The following is a 21,255-nucleotide window of genomic DNA, read 5'->3' as shown; positions in this document are numbered from 1 at the left end:
TCTGATAGTTCCGGAGCTATTGCTTGACAAAAGTTCCGGGTACCCAAAATCGACAAAAATTGCGACGAAAATTGAAAAATCAAACTTCTAAAAATCGAACATATGGACTTTTTGTGGACTAAAAACAACTTTTGTGGGTTGTTAAGACATGTAGAAGTCCATAAAAATTTACTGGAGTGAGTTTAAAAAAAATTTTTTTTTCACCTCTTTGAAGGTAAGTAAGTATTACTCAGGAAATTTTAGCAAAAAAATTGAAAATTTTAAATCTCGTGAAAAGTTGGTATAATACAGAAAATGAGCCGCTGAATTCAATGGAACAAACCGCATTGCTCTACGACTTTTAGTTTTCGAGTTATGAATTTTTTTAATGAATAAAATTTTTCACTAAGACAAATGGCTACCCTAAATTTAGGCAAAAAATTTTTAATTTTTAATTCTTGTGAAAAATTGATATATTATGTAAAATGAGCCGTAGAATTCAACCGAACAAACCGCAATGCTCTACGACTTTTAGTTTTTTTTTTTATGAATTTTTTTAGTGAAAAACTTTGATCGCCTCTGTAGCCGGAACCGTTGCCCGGAGCGGCTCCGGGTTTGGACGAAAAAATAGATAAAATTAAGCGCTATCAGATGTTTTTTTGTTCGTTGCTCTAAGTCTTACAGTTTCCGAGAAAAACGCAAAAAAAGGTTTCCATTTTCACTTTTTTTCAATTTTCAACCGCCAATTACGGCGAAACTATTAGAGTTATCGAGAAACAGAAAAATGGAGGACAACCGGAATAAAAAACTCTACAAAATGGCATAGGACTCAAGGCGATATCTCGCAAAAAATTTTTCAATTTTCAAACGCCGATTACGGCCAAACTAAAAGAGTTAGGAGAAAACGCTTTTTTAGATCTGAAAGAGCACATCAAAATCTATAAGATAGAATCGGTTTTATTTGATTTAGAGACACTTTAAAAATTGACCGATTTTAAGGGGGGGGGTGTTAACTTTTTTTTATTTTTTTTTATTTTCTCATTTCTGGCTAAAGTATTCGAAAAAGTGGAACTATTTTGATCCATACCTATGCAAAATGATCCGGGGAATCGATTGGCATCGAGAAAATTGCCAAATTCCCAATAGTTTTTTAGTTATGAATTTTTTAAAATTTTACCAATTTTTGCATTTGTCTCCAATTTGCTCGAAAACTATTAGTCGGAGAACAATAATTTTTTTTGAAAAAGATAGATAATTTAAAGAGCTTTCCAACGATAATACACTTCATGGGGTTATCTCTGATAGTTCCGGAGCTATTGCTTGACAAAAGTTCCGGGTACCCAAAATCGACAAAAATTGCGACGAAAATTGAAAAATCAAACTTCTAAAAATCGAACATATGGACTTTTTGTGGACTAAAAACAACTTTTGTGGGTTGTTAAGACATGTAGAAGTCCATAAAAATTTACTGGAGTGAGTTTAAAAAAAATTTTTTTTTCATCTCTTTGAAGGTAAGTAAGTATTACTCAGGAAATTTTAGCAAAAAAATTGAAAATTTTAAATCTCGTGAAAAGTTGGTATAATACAGAAAATGAGCCGCTGAATTCAATGGAACAAACCGCATTGCTCTACGACTTTTAGTTTTCGAGTTATGAATTTTTTTAATGAATAAAATTTTTCACTAAGACAAATGGCTACCCTAAATTTAGGCAAAAAATTTTTAATTTTTAATTCTTGTGAAAAATTGATATATTATGTAAAATGAGCCGTAGAATTCAACCGAACAAACCGCAATGCTCTACGACTTTTAGTTTTTTTTTTATGAATTTTTTTAGTGAAAAACTTTGATCGCCTCTGTAGCCGGAACCGTTGCCCGGAGCGGCTCCGGGTTTGGACGAAAAAATAGATAAAATTAAGCGCTATCAGATGTTTTTTTGTTCGTTGCTCTAAGTCTTACAGTTTCCGAGAAAAACGCAAAAAAAGGTTTCCATTTTCACTTTTTTTCAATTTTCAACCGCCAATTACGGCGAAACTATTAGAGTTATCGAGAAACAGAAAAATGGAGGACAACCGGAATAAAAAACTCTACAAAATGGCATAGGACTCAAGGCGATATCTCGCAAAAAATTTTTCAATTTTCAAACGCCGATTACGGCCAAACTAAAAGAGTTAGGAGAAAACGCTTTTTTAGATCTGAAAGAGCACATCAAAATCTATAAGATAGAATCGGTTTTATTTGATTTAGAGACACTTTAAAAATTGACCGATTTTAAGGGGGGGGTGTTAACTTTTTTTTATTTTTTTTTATTTTCTCATTTCTGGCTAAAGTATTCGAAAAAGTGGAACTATTTTGATCCATACCTATGCAAAATGATCCGGGGAATCGATTGGCATCGAGAAAATTGCCAAATTCCCAATAGTTTTTTAGTTATGAATTTTTTAAAATTTTACCAATTTTTGCATTTGTCTCCAATTTGCTCGAAAACTATTAGTCGGAGAACAATAATTTTTTTTGAAAAAGATAGATAATTTAAAGAGCTTTCCAACGATAATACACTTCATGGGGTTATCTCTGATAGTTCCGGAGCTATTGCTTGACAAAAGTTCCGGGTACCCAAAATCGACAAAAATTGCGACGAAAATTGAAAAATCAAACTTCTAAAAATCGAACATATGGACTTTTTGTGGACTAAAAACAACTTTTGTGGGTTGTTAAGACATGTAGAAGTCCATAAAAATTTACTGGAGTGAGTTTAAAAAAAATTTTTTTTTCACCTCTTTGAAGGTAAGTAAGTATTACTCAGGAAATTTTAGCAAAAAAATTGAAAATTTTAAATCTCGTGAAAAGTTGGTATAATACAGAAAATGAGCCGCTGAATTCAATGGAACAAACCGCATTGCTCTACGACTTTTAGTTTTCGAGTTATGAATTTTTTTAATGAATAAAATTTTTCACTAAGACAAATGGCTACCCTAAATTTAGGCAAAAAATTTTTAATTTTTAATTCTTGTGAAAAATTGATATATTATGTAAAATGAGCCGTAGAATTCAACCGAACAAACCGCAATGCTCTACGACTTTTAGTTTTTTTTTTATGAATTTTTTTAGTGAAAAACTTTGATCGCCTCTGTAGCCGGAACCGTTGCCCGGAGCGGCTCCGGGTTTGGACGAAAAAATAGATAAAATTAAGCGCTATCAGATGTTTTTTTGTTCGTTGCTCTAAGTCTTACAGTTTCCGAGAAAAACGCAAAAAAAGGTTTCCATTTTCACTTTTTTTCAATTTTCAACCGCCAATTACGGCGAAACTATTAGAGTTATCGAGAAACAGAAAAATGGAGGACAACCGGAATAAAAAACTCTACAAAATGGCGTAGGACTCAAGGCGATATCTCGCAAAAAATTTTTCAATTTTCAAACGCCGATTACGGCCAAACTAAAAGAGTTAGGAGAAAACGCTTTTTTAGATCTGAAAGAGCACATCAAAATCTATAAGATAGAATCGGTTTTATTTGATTTAGAGACACTTTAAAAATTGACCGATTTTAAGGGGGGGGTGTTAACTTTTTTTTATTTTTTTTTATTTTCTCATTTCTGGCTAAAGTATTCGAAAAAGTGGAACTATTTTGATCCATACCTATGCAAAATGATCCGGGGAATCGATTGGCATCGAGAAAATTGCCAAATTCCCAATAGTTTTTTAGTTATGAATTTTTTAAAATTTTACCAATTTTTGCATTTGTCTCCAATTTGCTCGAAAACTATTAGTCGGAGAACAATAATTTTTTTTGAAAAAGATAGATAGTTTAAAGAGCTTTCCAACGATAATACACTTCATGGGGTTATCTCTGATAGTTCCGGAGCTATTGCTTGACAAAAGTTCCGGGTACCCAAAATCGACAAAAATTGCGACGAAAATTGAAAAATCAAACTTCTAAAAATCGAACATATGGACTTTTTGTGGACTAAAAACAACTTTTGTGGGTTGTTAAGACATGTAGAAGTCCATAAAAATTTACTGGAGTGAGTTTAAAAAAAATTTTTTTTTCACCTCTTTGAAGGTAAGTAAGTATTACTCAGGAAATTTTAGCAAAAAAATTGAAAATTTTAAATCTCGTGAAAAGTTGGTATAATACAGAAAATGAGCCGCTGAATTCAATGGAACAAACCGCATTGCTCTACGACTTTTAGTTTTCGAGTTATGAATTTTTTTAATGAATAAAATTTTTCACTAAGACAAATGGCTACCCTAAATTTAGGCAAAAAATTTTTAATTTTTAATTCTTGTGAAAAATTGATATATTATGTAAAATGAGCCGTAGAATTCAACCGAACAAACCGCAATGCTCTACGACTTTTAGTTTTTTTTTTATGAATTTTTTTAGTGAAAAACTTTGATCGCCTCTGTAGCCGGAACCGTTGCCCGGAGCGGCTCCGGGTTTGGACGAAAAAATAGATAAAATTAAGCGCTATCAGATGTTTTTTTGTTCGTTGCTCTAAGTCTTACAGTTTCCGAGAAAAACGCAAAAAAAGGTTTCCATTTTCACTTTTTTTCAATTTTCAACCGCCAATTACGGCGAAACTATTAGAGTTATCGAGAAACAGAAAAATGGAGGACAACCGGAATAAAAAACTCTACAAAATGGCATAGGACTCAAGGCGATATCTCGCAAAAAATTTTTCAATTTTCAAACGCCGATTACGGCCAAACTAAAAGAGTTAGGAGAAAACGCTTTTTTAGATCTGAAAGAGCACATCAAAATCTATAAGATAGAATCGGTTTTATTTGATTTAGAGACACTTTAAAAATTGACCGATTTTAAGGGGGGGGTGTTAACTTTTTTTTATTTTTTTTTATTTTCTCATTTCTGGCTAAAGTATTCGAAAAAGTGGAACTATTTTGATCCATACCTATGCAAAATGATCCGGGGAATCGATTGGCATCGAGAAAATTGCCAAATTCCCAATAGTTTTTTAGTTATGAATTTTTTAAAATTTTACCAATTTTTGCATTTGTCTCCAATTTGCTCGAAAACTATTAGTCGGAGAACAATAATTTTTTTTGAAAAAGATAGATAGTTTAAAGAGCTTTCCAACGATAATACACTTCATGGGGTTATCTCTGATAGTTCCGGAGCTATTGCTTGACAAAAGTTCCGGGTACCCAAAATCGACAAAAATTGCGACGAAAATTGAAAAATCAAACTTCTAAAAATCGAACATATGGACTTTTTGTGGACTAAAAACAACTTTTGTGGGTTGTTAAGACATATGGAAATCCATAAATATTGAATAGACTGTATGTTATGCAATTCACCCCCTTTCTCCTTTTTTTTTTTTTTTTTTTAAGTCCCACTTTTACGATTACGTAATAAGACCCTCACAGCCAGCATACAAACACAAAAATAAACTCACCCTTAGTTTTTGGTGGGGCGGAAATTCCGTTTTTTTTACGTTTCTGACGACTTTCAACATGGTCGTACAATTACAGCAACAACAGACAAAATAGAACAAAATACGGAGAGTTAAATCACATTAAGCCACTTTCATAAAAAACAACCCTTCGAAAAATAAAGCCCATATCTCTATTCCTAATTGACCGAAAATTTTTAAACTACTACCAACTTATTCTCCACTGCAAACAGTCCCCCAAACTAGAAAAAATAATTACAAAAAATGGAAAAAAAATTAAGGGTGGGTTTTTCAAACTTATGCAAACCCCATCGACTGACCCCTCAAACTTCACCGCCTGAACTGGACATTACAAAAACACTAAAATGAGTAGGTCTTTTATGGCTCCTTAATGAGATAGCAAAATGACTATTGAAAATTACAGTTTCAACCAGACCGTCGTTTAGCTTACATCAAGACGCATCTTTTCTCTCATAGGACAAAATTGTGACCAATGCTTAGTTCCCGAGATATTTAAAGAATTAACTTCAAATTCAAATTTTCGCGCCTGCGTTTCTTTCTGTGGTTTTGTGGTTTCAGTTTTGCTTCAATATGTTTTTAAAAGCACAATGCAAGGATTTTCTAAACAGTTTGAACTTAAACTATCAACTAAAAAAATAAAAATAAATAAATAACTTGTTTATCCCGTTTCCACTTATAAGAACAATCATCATAGATCACAATGAATACTGTAATAATCAAGTCTTCATTTTGTGTATAATTCAGTGCCACCAACTTAATTCTAAAATCATTGTCTTATACAAACATAGAAATACACGAATGTGGAAATTCAAAACATGGGTCAAACAAACAAAAGAACTGGAACAGATGACTTACCTTGTGCATTGAACAGGGGGCTGTCCGGCGCCTTCTTCTTGAGACTCTTGACCGCCGAGGCCACCGGATGCTTCTGTGCATCCAACAACTTGGTCAAAATGGTGATATTCATAAGCTGTGCCGTTTTATACAACCTATCGAAGATCGACAAGTGGAACTCCAACATCCCCGTGTACATAAAATTAACAATGGGCACAATCACATCGGCTTGCAGATCCGAAGGCATCATGATAACGTTCTCCTCAAGGGCACAAGTCTGCTCCAGAAACTGGAAGTATTCCGTGCAGGCGTTCATAACAAGCCGGTGCACTTTCAGCTGCACGTTCCCCTCGAACTGTAGAGTCATGTCGCAGTAGTCCGTCTTGCTGAAGAACATTTGCAGCCGCTGCAGGAAAAAAATGCCCCAATTGTCCACCCGGACTTGCTTGGTGTTCTCCCCCATCTTCGGATATAACCTCATACTAGTCCCGAGCCGGCCCTGGAAGCAAGCAGAAAAAACAAGTACAGCTCTGGGCTAGCTCGGCCAGCGGCGCATTCCGGGGGCTGGGGCGGCGGCAGGGGGCCTGGGGGCGGCTGGGGGCGCGGTACTCGCAATGTTTCTAATTCAAATTTACTGACCTTTTCCTTATATTGAAAATATTAGCTCCATCTCTACAGACGCATAAACATATTGGCGATACGCTACTACTTCTTTGTATTCGTAGGTGGCGCGGCCGTTGGTTGGTGACACGCGGGACGTTTGAATCTAACCACTGATTAACACTCAACCGGCGCTAATTCCGCAATTTAGCGGTTAATTACCACGTCACGATTAGTTTAACTCGTAGTTAGTGCAATTGTTGTAACAATTAAGGTGTGGTTTAGTTATTTGTGCCGTTTGGTGTGATCTGTTTTGGCGGCTGAGGCGATCAATGATTGGTGCGAGGTGGCGGCCGAGAGATGGTGCTCGGCGATTCAAAAAAAAGCGCTTGTATTAAATTGTAACTATTTATTGATAAAAGCAAAACAAATAAGATATCACAGGTTTCTTCTATGTTAACATGTTACAAAACAATTGACAAAACACAACTCTAACCGCAATAAATTAACACCTAACATATAAACATCGTAGGTACATGTAAAATTAAAAACAGTGTAAATCGTTCCTATTAAACTGTACATTGAAATAAAGGATGAACGTTTCAACAAGTTTCTGCCTAATCAGGATTACGAAGTTTCTAAAATTACGAAAATCGCTCAGTACCAATTCACAGCATTAGTTCCCAATCTTTTTTTTTAAAAAATCCTTTGATATTATTGCTAGACAGTGTTGGGCGCGTTGAACTAAAGTGGAATTATAAAATAAGTTTGTACTAGATGGCGATAAATTAATTAACTATTAAAAACAAGTCCCAGTTTACAATCATCGGTCCATTACACCAAAAACCCCTCGTGACAAATTGAGCTTATAGTATAAACGTGCGGACTATACATAGGAGTAGTTCCATTACCCTTATGGCAATAATAGATTTGGCAAATATGATGAAACAGCGCGGCCTAGTGTCGATACTGGGATGGTGGCAACAATATTTAAGTGAAATATTGCTAAATCTAAATTTAAAAGATTGAATACTGATCACATTCCTAGCACTGTTATTAACGTGGCTAACTGCTGCTGTCTCTGGAACTCGCTTCTTTCTGCCTGTTGTTGGGGATCAACAGGGTCGATAGCGCTTCCAGGGACTGTCTCACCTGAAACAAAAAAAAACATTATTATTTGATGTTTTTCAAACATTTGAAAAAGTGAATGAAAGTGAATGAAAAAAAAATTTATTTTGTATTTTCTTATTTACGAAACAATAATTCCTTTATTCTCTTCATTTTCTAATAATCATTGTTCACCTCACCCTTATTTCAATTTTTTTGACCATGTTTACAACTTTAGAATAAAAAAAAACATACAAATATCGATACTTTAATTACTCAATATCATAAAAATTGCAACACCAAGAAGGCATTTGAATTTTTTGACGAAACTAGAATAGAAGAAGATATAATCGGTTTTATTTGATTTTGAGACACTTTAAAAATTGACCGATTTCTAAGGGGGGGTGTTAACTTTTTTTAAATTTTTTTTTATTTTCTCATTTACGGCTAAACTATTCTAAAAAGTGGAACTATTTTGATTCACACCGATGCAAAATGATCCGGGGAATCGATTGGAATCAAGAAAAGCGCCAAATTCCTGATAGTTTTTTAGTTATGAATTTTTGAGTATATGATCTAATTTTTGCTTTTATTTGCATTTTCTCGAAAACTATAAGTCGGACAACAATAATCTTTTTTGCAAATGATAGATCATTAAAAGGGCTTTCCAACGATAATACACTTCATGGGGTTATCTCGGATAGTTCCGGAGCTATCGCTCGAGAAATGTTCCGGGTACCCAAAATCGACAAAATTTGCGACAAAAATTGAAAAAATCAAACATAAAAAAATCGAACATATGGACTTTTTGTGGACTTTTAACAACTTTTGTGGGTTGTTAAGACATGTAGAAGTCCATAAAAATTTACTGGAGTGAGTTTAAAAAATTTTTTTTTTCACCTCTTTGAAGGTAAGTGTGTTTTACTCAGGAAATTTTAGCAAAAAAATTGAAAATTTTAAATCTCGTGAAAAGTTGGTATAATACAGAAAATGAGCCGCTGAATCCAATGGAACAAACCGCATTGCTCTACGACTTTTTGTTTTCGAGTTATGAATTTTTTTAATGAATAAAATTTTTCACTATGACAAATGGCTACCCTAAATTTAGGCAAAAAATTTTAAATTTTTTATTCTTGTGAAAAATTGATACATTATGTAAAATGAGCCGTGGAATTCAGTCGAACAAACCGCATTGCTCTACGATTTTTAGTTTTTTTTTTATGAATTTTTTTAATGAAAAACTTTGATCGCCTCTGTAGCCGGAACCGTTGCCCGGAGCGGCTCCGGGTTTGGTCGAAAAAATAGATAAAATTAAGCGCTATCAGATGTTTTTTTGTTCGTTGCTCTAAGTCTTACAGTTTCCGAGAAAAACGCAAAAAAAGTTTCCATTTTCACTTTTTTTCAATTTTCAACCGCCAATTACGCCGAAACTATTAGAGTTATCGAGAAACGGAAAAATGGAGGACAACCGGAATAAAAAACTCTACAAAATGGCATAGAACTCAAGGCGATATCTCGCAAAATATTTTTCAATTTTCAAACGCCGATTACGGCCAAACTAAAAGAGTTAGGAGAAAACGCTTTTTTAGATCGGAAAGCGCACATCAAAATCTATAAGATAGAATCGGTTTTATTTGATTTAGAGACAATTTAAAAATTGACCGATTTTAAGGGGGGGGTGTTAACTTTTTTTTAAATTTTTTTATTTTCTCATTTCTGGCTAAACTATTTGAAAAAGTGGAACTATTTTGATCCATACCTATGCAAAATGATCCGGGGAATCGATTGGCATCGAGAAAATTGCCAAATTCCCAATAGTTTTTTAGTTATGAATTTTTTAAAATTTTACCAATTTTTGCATTTGTCTCCAATTTGCTCGAAAACTATTAGTCGGAGAACAATAATTTTTTTTGAAAAAGATAGATAATTTAAAGAGCTTTCCAACGATAATACACTTCATGGGGTTATCTCTGATAGTTCCGGAGCTATTGCTTGACAAAAGTTCCGGGTACCCAAAATCGACAAAAACTGCGACGAAAATTGAAAAAATCAAACATCAAAAAATCGAACATATGGACTTTTTGTGGACTTTTAACAACTTTTGTGGGTTGTTAAGACATGTAGAAGTTCATAAAAATTTACTGGAGTGAGTTTAAAAAAAAAAATTTTATTCATCTCTTTGAAGGTGTTTTTCACTCAGGAAATTTTAGCAAAAAAATTGAAAATTTTAAATCTCGTGAAAAGTTGATATAATACAGAAAATGAGCCGCTGAATTCAATGGAACAAACCGCATTGCTCTACGACTTTTAGTTTTCGAGTTATAAATTTTTTTAATGAATAAAATTTTTCACTATGACAAATGGCTACCCTAAATTTAGGCAAAAATTTTAAAATTTTTAATTCTTGTGAAAAATTGATATATTATGTAAAATGAGCCGTAGAATTCAACCGAACAAACCGCATGGCTCTACGACTTTTAGTTTTTTTTTTATGAATTTTTTTAATGAAAAACTTTGATCGCCTCTGTAGCCGGAACCGTTGCCCGGAGCGGCTCCGGGTTTAGACGAAAAAATAGCTAAAATTAAGCGCTATCAGATGGTTTTTTGTTCTAAGTCTTACAGTTTCCGAGAAAAACGCAAAAAAGTTTCCATTTTCACTTTTTTTCAATTTTCAAACGCCGATTACGGCCAAACTAAAGGAGCTAGGAGAAAACGCTTTTTTAGATCGAAAAGAGCACATCAAACTCTATAAGATAGAATCGGTTTTATTTGATTTTGAGACACTTTAAAAATTGACCGATTTCTAAGGGGGGGGGTTAACTTTTTTTAATTCTTTTTATTTTCTCATTTTCGGCTAAACTATTCTAAAAAGTGGAACTATTTTGATCCATACCTATGCAAAATGATCCGGGGAATCGATTGGAATCAAGAAAAGCGCCAAATTCCAAATAGTTTTTTAGTTATGAATTTTTGAGTATATGATCTAATTTTTGCTTTTATTTGCATTTTCTCGAAAACTATAAGTCTGCTTTCTTTTTTACTTTGTCCTGAACCTTCTCTAATCAATGACTGATAACATGGCATAATGGTATTTGGATTACCATTCAAACAAATAGCAATTTTTCTAAATAAAAAAAGCCTATTCGTTTCCAAAAAATTGTGCTTCTTTAAAGTTTGTTTAATTGTTGGTAATTTTTTTTGTCAAACTCTAGGCATATTTTCATTTTCATAACACTTAAAACTAAACGAATTCAAAAAAAAAATCATTTCAAAAATTGTCAGGAACGCAAAAAATTGCTGGTAAAATAGTTTAACTGTTAAAAACTTTTAACCTTTACCACTTGATTAAAAACGTTCAAATTTTAATAATTTTACCATTTTTTCGCTCACCTTCGCAATTTGGTCTAAATTCGTGTCTAAGAAGTTGTGCACAGCCCCCGCCGACTTCGAATGCAAGTGCGTCTGATATTGCAGCAGATTGCTGTAGACGTCTTCGCTGCCCGCAGCGAGCATCGTCTCATGCAAATTGAACGAATATTTGCTTTGTATTTTACTAATTCGATAAAGTAGCACAGCAGCCGATAAGAAGAGGAGAATGAGGAGCAACGTGGTGGCGAACAGTATTAGGCTCTGTCGCGGTAGGCTGGCAAATTTCGAGATGGCCTGCTTGAGAGCGTAGAGCAGTTCCATTGAGCGTTGTTGGTTTTCGACCTTAGGCCCTGTGGCAGCGGTGTCCTTGTGCTCCTTGAGGACCATCTGAGCAAATCGGGGAGTGGGAAGAGGCGACTCTCGGCCGCTTTCGCCTTCGCGCGTCTCCGTGCTGTCGCTGTCCGACACTACAGGTTCCTGTAATTTGGGCAAGAGGTGAGTTGGGGGTTGGCGGGGCTTGGGGGCGGCCTACCACAATTTCCGGCTCGACGACGAGGAGAGAGGCGTTCTGGGCCACCTCCCAGACTTTGACCATGTAACGGTAGGTGCTGTCACGTGACATTAGGCTGCCGAAAACGTGCTTGTCCTCGCTTGTGGCGATTCCAACAGCGTTGGGGATTATCCTTGCGGTTTTTTCTTTCGTTATTTTCTCCACGGACAGCATTGGAATGAGAAGCTGCAACCAAAATTTTTTCTCTTAGACTCTTAGTGAAGTATTAAAAAATTCATATCTTCCTTATTATAAAAGATACACATTTGAAACAAAGACATTATACAGGCACTTTTTTACAGAGAATTTAATAATGTTATCAGCGATTTTTTTAAATCATTCGTTTAGCTGTAATGACATAAAGTTGTATTTTTTTAAATGAGAATCATAGTTGGCTATGACATTTTCGAAAAGCTTATTTTTTTCTGAACTCAAAACCAAATAAATATAGTTTGATATTTTTATATATTTTTGATAAAAAATATATTTAAAATATGTGAAAGTAGTTGGCCATGGAAAAATTATTTCGCATAAAAGGTGTGAATAATCTAGAAATTTTGTGAACGGTTATTAAAGTAAAAAATGTGAAATTATAAAAATAAGTTAAAGTTATTTTCAATTGAACAAATATACGAGCGTCGCAGATTTTAATTACATAAAAAATGTGCAAACAATTGCAAACGATATGTCACTACCACTTGATGCCACTTTTTTATGATTTAGTGCAATGGAGGTGACGTTGATAATGTTGTGTATTTTTTTACCGCAGATGGAATTTGATTTTGGTGTTTGGATTGACATTTTTTTGTAAAATAAAATTTTATTGATACGCAATCATACAATTGATAAGATTTTTCTTCTTCCGACATTTCATGTTTAAAATTGGAAAATAGAATGACAACGTAAGCTTGCCATTTTAAATATAAAAACAAATAATTTTTATTAATTGCAAAAATTTGATCTAATAAAAATTTATTATGCTGTTTTTGAATTAATTAGGGTTTAAAAAATCATCAAATTATAAATACTTGTTGGGTAATACAATTTTCATAGTTTTAATTAAAAATCCAAAATTTTTTCATGGCCTACTATGAAGAAAAAGCGAAATGTTTTGTTTTTTTCTTAAATAATTAACATTAATGTATTACACAAATAGACATATCAAATCAGAAAAAATAAGCTTTTCAAAAATATCACAGCCGCCTATGACTCCCATTTAAAAAATAAAACTTTATGTTATTACACACAGAAATGCTTAAATTAAGAGAAAAAAAATCAAATTAATTTTTTTTCCAAATTTTTGACATTTCTAAAAATTAATAAAGCTTTCAGTTTCATTCACGTGCTCCACTTTGAACCAATCAAATATTAAATAAAATATATTTAAATAGATAGTATAAAAATATGAATAAAAATAAATAAACATAGAAAATATAAAAATAAAAAACTAGAAATAGATAATAATGATTTTTGTGATTTTTCCGTTTTATTGTATTTTTGTTACCTTGGTCACGTATCCGAAGACGTTGGAATAGAACGCAAAGTAGTTTTTGGTGATGTACAAGTGGCCTTGTAGCAGAATATCACCGATAAGGGCACAGGAATAATCTGGAAAAAGGGCCAAAATGTCCCAAAATTCCCCGCCTCAAGTTGTGAAACTCACGATTTAGGACTTTCTCGTCATCGTCAACAGCCGGAAAGTGTCTGTTGAATTTTTTCTGGCGCGCTTTCGACGTCGTAGGCACTTTGTTCTCCTTTGCCGTTTTGGGGCTGGGGGGTTCGGTGAGCTGCGCTTGGGCCGTCATGGCCGGCGTCGACGTCGATAAGTGTTTCAAAGACGCTCTGGAACCAAACCACCATTTTGACAAATCTGGATTTGGGCGGAATTTACCCGCAGAAAAATACAGGATGTGCCAGTTTATGGCGAAATTAACGGCTTCCGACCGCTCGAACGATGCCAATTGAGGCGTAAGACGAGAGAAACATCACCGACTAATTCATTTTTTTTCCACAAAAAAATTAAAAGGTGCTAATTGAATAATGTGCTAAATAATGAATATTCAGAGAAAGAGTGCAACGTTTTGTTGGGAAAATTAAGCAATTATTTGGTTTCCGTTATTGGCAATTTCATGGTTAGATTCCTTAGAGTTAGCCAATGTGAACTATTTTTTTTCTCAGGAGAGGAAGTGGACGTGTCATCAACCTCTTTTTGAGGTCGCACAAGTTTAATTTTAACGTAACATTAAAATAAGATAAGCAGTTGTGCACACGACCTTACAAGACGGAAAAAATTGTAAAAACTTAAATAATTAATTTTTTACGATAAAACCACTCATTTAATCATTCAAATGTAGGGTAAGGTCGGGAGCGTTATACCGTCTCGGTGTCAAATCGTTTTAAATTAATTGAAATTCAAGCAGTTTACTAATTACTTCGAAAAATGCAGAAATGTTGAGCTTTGCATTCTCAACAGACTCAGAAAAACTAACAACTAAATTTTCATAAGAAACATGTGAAAAAAATTATTTAAGATTTAAAATTTGCGCTTTGTCCCGTATTTTTCAAAACGCTGCGAATACGGTTAAAGATACGAGAAAAACGTTCAGAAGAAAGTTGTAGAGAATTAAATTTCCTTTAAAAAAGTCAGCGAGACCATATCTTTATCTTCAACCGTTTAGGTTTTAAAGGCGTTCAAAGATGCTCAAGCGACGGATTTCCACCATTTTGCCGGTGGTCAAGTATGGGAAAGTGAATTTATAGCCAAACCGTTGAAGATAGAAATATGGTGTCGCGGACTTTTTTGTAGCAAATTTAATTCTCTACAACTTTGTTCCTTACAATTTTTTTGTATCTTCAATCGTATTCGCAGCGTTTTAATAAATAGGCGACGGTGCCCAAAAATTATCGCTTAGTATTATTGCGTTTTTTTTGCAAACGCAGCGAATACGGTTAAAGATACAAAAAAGCGAAAGGAACGAGGTTGTAGAGAATTAAATTTTCTACAAAAAAGTCCGCGACACGATATGTCTATCTTCAACGGTTTGGGTATAAATTCAGTTTCCAATACTTGACCACCGGCAAAATGAAGGAAATCCGACACTTGAGCGTCTTTGAATGACTTTGGGGCCTAAATGGTTGAAGATAGGGATATGGTCTCGCGGACTTTTTTAAAGGAAATTTAATTCTCTACAACTTTCCTCTGAACATTTTTCTTGTATCTGTAACCGTATTCGCAGCGTTTTGAAAAATATGGGGCAGAGTGCAAATTGGTAAAACTTTGAAATTTTTTTAAATATAGTTTAAGATATAATTTTTGCACTATTTTTATCTCCGATTATTGAGAATTTGATGCTCTATCTGCCTGTATTTTTTTCATTCGCCTTGTGCTAACAGTTATTTAATTACAACTATTTTTATAAATGTATTGCTCTGAAAACAGACGGTAATGGAACAAGTGCGCCTCTGGCGACATTAACGGAACTATCAAAGACGGGGACGTTTTATTTGTGCGTCCTTTTCACATCCTTACTTTTAGATATCCGTACACCTGACATAGATTGCAATAATGAATACCTCGCTATTGATAAACAATCAACCTTCTCTCTAATAAAAAAATCAATTCTCATAGCTTAACTTTTCTCATTGGGGACAATAAATTATATTTTTATAAAGCACACCTGCGTGGATTAAATATTCGATAAAAAAATTAATAACGTCGTCCAGGTGATGTTTCAAGTATAAAAACACCAAAAATTGTACTTTGTAATCAAGAAATAAATTTTTTTAGCAAGCCAGTAGCGTAGACTATTTTGCCAAAATAGAGTTTGAGTTTGATCTATTTTTTTTTATTACTTGTAACAGAAATCGTGGGAAGTAACTTTCTTATACACTCGTTACCATAATACATGACACGGCCTTGCATTTTGTGAGATTTTTTCCCTGGCCTACTTTAATTACTGAGGTGGGAAGTGTCACTTACAATAATGTATAGAAAAAAAACTTACTTTTATTGTTTTCGAAAGTGCTAGAAAATTTTCATTTCCACTAAAACTTGGTGTTAAACACAATTTTATTGATTTACTGAGATGTTCCAACCGTTAAACGATGTTTATCTACTTTATAAATTGTTTGTAGCGTTAGTATTCAAATAGTTGCTATTATCATCATTATTTATCCAATTTAGAGCCTCGTTACACTAAGTGCTTTTACCTTATTAATACCACGAGTATCAAAAGTCATCGAAAAATTCCGAGCCAGTCACAATGAATTACAACTTTCGCAAAGAATAATCAAATCATTCAAAGATCTATTAAACATTTATAATATGTTACGAAACAATGGAAACACACAAGGTCGGAAAAAGTGGTCTTACGTGTCCGAATCGGTGCTCCAGCTGCTGTCACCACTGCTGATACTAACAGCATCGTCTTTTTGCGCTTTTGTAAACTTTGCAAACATTTTGAATTCTACGTCCACGATTACCACCAACAAAATACCAACTAACGCTCACAAGACGATATATTAGATAAGTTTAATCAGTTATCACTTATCAGAAATCGAATATTCGTGCTATTATTAACTTTAAACATTATTGTGTTGACTCATTTATCTCACCTTGTCCATCCTTAACCCTTTATCTTAAAAAAACGCATCAAACTCATTTTCAAATTTCGCAACTGTGCGTCAATTTTCGACTCTTATCAAGTTTGCACACCTGTTTCCTCTACCTGTTATCGCATTAAGTGCGATTATTTCGCCCACTGGAATGTTTCCACGCCGACAGCCAAGCCAACTGCATCCTGATCTGGCAAAATCAAAATTTTGACGCTTTTTTAAATTATTATTTTTTATTCTCGATAACACGAAATTTTTTGCAAGAAACTGCTTATTCGAATTAGCGATGACTATAGTCAAGTAGGTACAGTCACGATCATAAAGAATGTCACCCCTATAAAGAGATAACTAAGGGAGCGCAAACCAGGTCATAAATGTAAATTTCATATCAATGTTAAATTAATTTTAAGTAAGGTACGCCATTTTCTTTGCTTTGGCATAAGTCATATTAGTCCGAATTAAAATTTTATCACAATTATAGGTTCTATAAACCGCTTTAATTAATCAAAAATGACTTTATCACGAAAAAAATTTGAAAAAAAGTCATGAAAACAGTTCTAAAGTTTTGAGATTTATTTTCATTAAAAAAAATCAAGTTACCCGCGAATTAAATTTTGAGTAAATTACATAATTATTAATTTACACGATAAAATCTCATTAATCTTAGAAAAGTAAAAACGCAAAATCATGCTTCCGAGATGATAGAGGTGACATTTTTTACGATCGTGACTGTACATTATCCAGACAAATATATTTTGAACGTAAATATAAGTAAGTTACAGAATACTGTTTTTGAGTAAAAATTGAATATAAAAAATATTTCTCGAAACAAGTGTTCACAAAAAATCCGTCAAACTTTGTACAACTTATTTTTTAATAATAATTAGCACCAAAACACTTATTAATGTGAAACATAAACTTAAAAAAAAACAAAAAACTTTTTATTTTCTTCTTTTTTTTGACATTTTTTCATTGTTTTTTCAATTTTTTTTATAAAAAAAAGTCGGTTGCCACTACAAAAAAGCATCGACATTTTCAAAGATTTTTTGAAAACTGTTCCATAACAAAAATGTATAAAAAAATTCTTTCACGTTTTAAAATAAATCTGTACCACTATAAAAGTTTTTTGAGGATTTTCGTAATAACAGTTGAAATTAATTTAGTTAGCCTTATATTTTGTTAAGCACCAGTTAAAATAATAGAGCAAAATATACAGGGTGGCCTAGCCCAAATTTCCAGCTTTTTTTTCCATAATTTTCAGATATCAGTGTATAATTAATTAATACTAACGTATTGTGGTTTTTATGAAAGACAGTAATCAATAATTAATACTTTTTATGTGAAATAGTTAAACAAAAATCATGTTTAAAATTATAAAAAAGATACGCTGAGACATTGCAACATTTCTGGCTTCATTGGTTTTTGACAACCAATATTTTTGTTTAGTGCTTTTGATACGCTCTTTATTTTTCGGGTAATAATAAAAAATTTAAAAAAAAATAAATAAATATAATGAAAGTAGTAATTATTGACAACAACACACAAAAGGCTTTGTTTATGCCTTATTAAGATATAACTGTTTTTTTTAATAATAATTAGCACAAAAGCACTTATTAATGTGAAACATAAACATAAAAAAAAACAAAAAACTATCGTTCTTCTTTTTTTGACATTTTTACATTACTTTTTCGACTTTTTTTTATAAAAAAAATATGCACTCAAAAAAATCGGTTGCCACTAAAAAAATATCAACATGTTTAAAGATTTTTTGAAAACCGTTCCATAACAAAAATATTAAGTTGCGCTACTTTTGGTTCAGTCTGTATAAAAAAATTTTTTCAGGTTTTAAAATAAATCTGTACCACAATAAAAGTTTTTTAGAGGATTTTCGTAATAACATTTGAAATTAATTTAGTTAGCCTTATTCGAGTTAGCGATGACTATAGTCAAGTATGTACAGTCACGATCATTAAGAATGTCACCCCTATAAAGCGGTAACTAGGGGAGCGCAAACCAGGTCATAAATGTAAATTAAAATGTTAAATTAATTTTAAGTAAGGTACGCCATTTTCTTTACTTTGGCAAAAGTCATATTAGTCCGAATTAAAATTTTATCACAATTATAGGTTCTATAGACCGCTTTAATTAATCAAAAATGACTTTATCACGAAAAAAATTAGAAAAAAAGTCATGAAAACAGTTCTAAAGTTTTGAGATTTTTTTTCATTAAAAAAAATCAAGTTACCCGCGAATTGAATTTTGAGTAAATTACATAATTATTAATTTACACGTTAAAATATCATTAATGTTACAAAAGATGATAGGGGTGACATTTTTTACGATCGTGACTGTACATTATCCAGACAAATATATTTTGAACGTAAATGTAATAAGTTACAGAATACTGTTTTTGGATAAAAATTGAATATAAAAAATATTTTTCGAAACAAGTGTTCTCAAAAAAATCCGTCAGACTTTGTATTTATCGAAATTTAACTGTATTTATTCTGTTTTTGTATCCAATCATATTTTTCGGTATAGATAATAGCTGTCGTGTCGCATTCCCATTGGTTACGAGTAGTCCCGTGGTTGATTTAGCGCATTCTGATTGGCTAAATTTTTTTACATACTTATCGCATTTAGTGAAGAGCGAGTGACTTGGACTTCGCTGGATCGAGGGCGATGTGCAGCCCGGACTGCATGGCTGCGAGACAGGTTCCGGGGAAGTACCGAGTGTCCCTTGTGGGGTTCCGGGAGCCGACCGGGCCCCCGCGCTCCCAAAATTGCCAGACGACCTGGAAATGAAAAATCGTGCGTCATTTCCAATCGATAAATAAAACATCTGCCAAGTTCCACATTTGAATAAAATATAATAGCGAATGTTTGAAGCGATCGATTGATGATGATGACTCATAAATATTGATAAAAAATACAATACTTGACTTGTGCGACAATTATTATTATTATTATTATTTTAAAAGTGGGTGAGTCAGAGATTAGAGGGATGGAAATTGAGATTTGAGAAAGTTTTCGACCTCAATAACAATCGTTCTACTGTTACATAAATCGCGATTATTTTGGAGACTTGATACAATTTTGCCATTTCTCGAACCTGAATGTAAAAGGATACAGCGTCAATGTGGTCGACCTCCAGAAAGTAGGTGTATTGGAAATTTATCTAGATCCTGTTTGAGAAACTTGACCGAAAAATCAGTGACAGGATTTTCAAAGTTGAATTTTTTAGTGTCTAAGTTGGTTTAAGTTAAGTTGGTTCTGACTGCCTGACTATTAACCTAATGAAGTCAGTAAAAATAGATTTTATGTCGACTTTATAGAAAAGTAAATATCATCAAAAGGTGTCCTATTTGAACGTTTGAATTAGAAATAAGCAAAACTTTACGATGTTATTTTTACCCTGTCGTGATTCTTCTTCAACTTTGAATGTTCTCTTATTAGAGTCTATTGATTGGAAGCACTTCGAGAAATTGGGACAACGACAGCAATTCAGTTAAAAAAAGCTGAAAAATCGTGATCTTATTATTGCTACAGAAACCCGAGGAAAGTTGCTGTGTAAGCGTGTCAGTTTTCCGACTAATGAAAATCGATTAAAGTTGCAATTAAGCGACAATGCACGGTTTTGAAACCTTATCAAAAAAAAAATATTAACACCTTCAAAATGTACTAGGAGAAATATTGGGTAATTAATTTTTATTTTAACATGTAAACGGTAATTCCACAATTTGTTAAAAGCGGTTTGACGTCAATACAGACCATAATTTTCAGATACAATTAGTGTAAAATTAATTAATGCGAACGTATTGTGTTTTTATAAAAGACAGTAATAAATAATCATTTTTTTTATGTGAAATAGTTGAACAAATATTTAAATATTTCTGGCTTCATTGGTTTTTGGCAACCAATATTTTTGGTTAGTGCTTTCGATAAGCTCCGTATCTCTCTGGTAATAATAAAAAAATAAAAAATAAATACAAAGAAAGTAGTAACTATTGACAACTACACACAAAAGGCTTTGTTCAAGCCTTATTAAGAAACAACTTATTTTTAAATAATAATTAGCACAAAAACACTTATTAATGTGAAACATAAACATTAAAAAAACAAAAAACTATCGTCCTTCTTATTATTTTCTTTTTTTTTTTGACATTTTTTTATTGTTTTTTCAATTTTTTTTTTATTAAAAAAAGTCGGTTGCCACTACAAAAAACATGGATATTTTCAAAGATTTTTTAAAAAATGGTCCATAACAAGGATATTAAGTTGCGCTACTTTTGGTTCAGTCTGTATAAAAAAATACTTTCAGGTTTTAAAATAAATCTGTACCACAATAAAAGTTTTTTAGAGGATTTTCGTAATAACAGTTGAAATTAATTTAGTTAGCCGTATTTTGTTAAACACCAGTTAAAATAATAGAGCAAAATATACAGGGTGGTCTAGCCCAAATTTCCAGTTTTTTTCCATAATTTTCAGATATCAGTGTATAATTAATTAATACTAACGTATTGTCGTTTTTATGAAAGACAGTAATCAATAATTAATACTTTTTATGTGAAATAGTTAAACAAAAATCATGTTTAAAATTATAAAAAAGATACGCTGAGACATTGTAACATTTTTGGCTTCACTGGTTTCTGACAACCAATATTTTTGTTTAGTGCTTTCGATACGCTCTTTAATTTTCGGGTAATAATAAAAAAATTAAAAATAAAATAAATAAATATAAAGAAAGTAGTAATTATTGACAACAACACAC

General features: G+C 32.7%; 2 protein-coding genes across 6 annotated transcripts in view; both read right to left on the bottom strand.

Moving 5' to 3' along the window:
* Cp190 (Centrosomal protein 190kD) overlaps window positions 1–7,033 on the bottom strand; it is a 103,024-nt gene extending 95,991 nt beyond the window's left edge. The window contains exons 1-2 of the mRNA XM_064358038.1: window positions 6,884–7,033; window positions 6,266–6,743 (exon numbers count right to left, since the gene is read on the bottom strand). Of these exons, the coding sequence (XP_064214108.1) occupies window positions 6,266–6,725 (460 nt within the window). The 5' untranslated portion in view covers window positions 6,726–6,743; window positions 6,884–7,033. The remainder of the gene's footprint in view (window positions 1–6,265; window positions 6,744–6,883) is intronic.
* Window positions 7,034–7,233: 200 nt separating this feature from the next.
* Window positions 7,234–21,255, bottom strand: part of LOC100141873 (GRAM domain-containing protein 2B) — a 79,581-nt gene continuing 65,559 nt past the window's right edge. For all 5 annotated transcript variants that reach the window (XM_015984147.2, XM_015984148.2, XM_008200708.3 and 2 more), the window contains 6 exons: window positions 19,115–19,279; window positions 13,534–13,712; window positions 13,375–13,478; window positions 11,853–12,056; window positions 11,342–11,797; window positions 7,234–7,996 (listed from right to left, as the gene is read on the bottom strand). In XM_015984147.2, the coding sequence (XP_015839633.2) occupies window positions 7,910–7,996; window positions 11,342–11,797; window positions 11,853–12,056; window positions 13,375–13,478; window positions 13,534–13,712; window positions 19,115–19,279 (1,195 nt within the window). In that variant the 3' untranslated portion in view covers window positions 7,234–7,909. The remainder of the gene's footprint in view (window positions 7,997–11,341; window positions 11,798–11,852; window positions 12,057–13,374; window positions 13,479–13,533; window positions 13,713–19,114; window positions 19,280–21,255) is intronic.

The sequence above is a fragment of the Tribolium castaneum genome, chromosome 7 (genome assembly GCF_031307605.1).
Source record: "Tribolium castaneum strain GA2 chromosome 7, icTriCast1.1, whole genome shotgun sequence".
Taxonomy (NCBI): Eukaryota; Metazoa; Arthropoda; class Insecta; order Coleoptera; family Tenebrionidae; genus Tribolium; species Tribolium castaneum.
The sequence above is the reverse complement of the archived record's forward strand: the minus strand, read 5'-3'. Positions and strand labels throughout refer to the sequence as shown.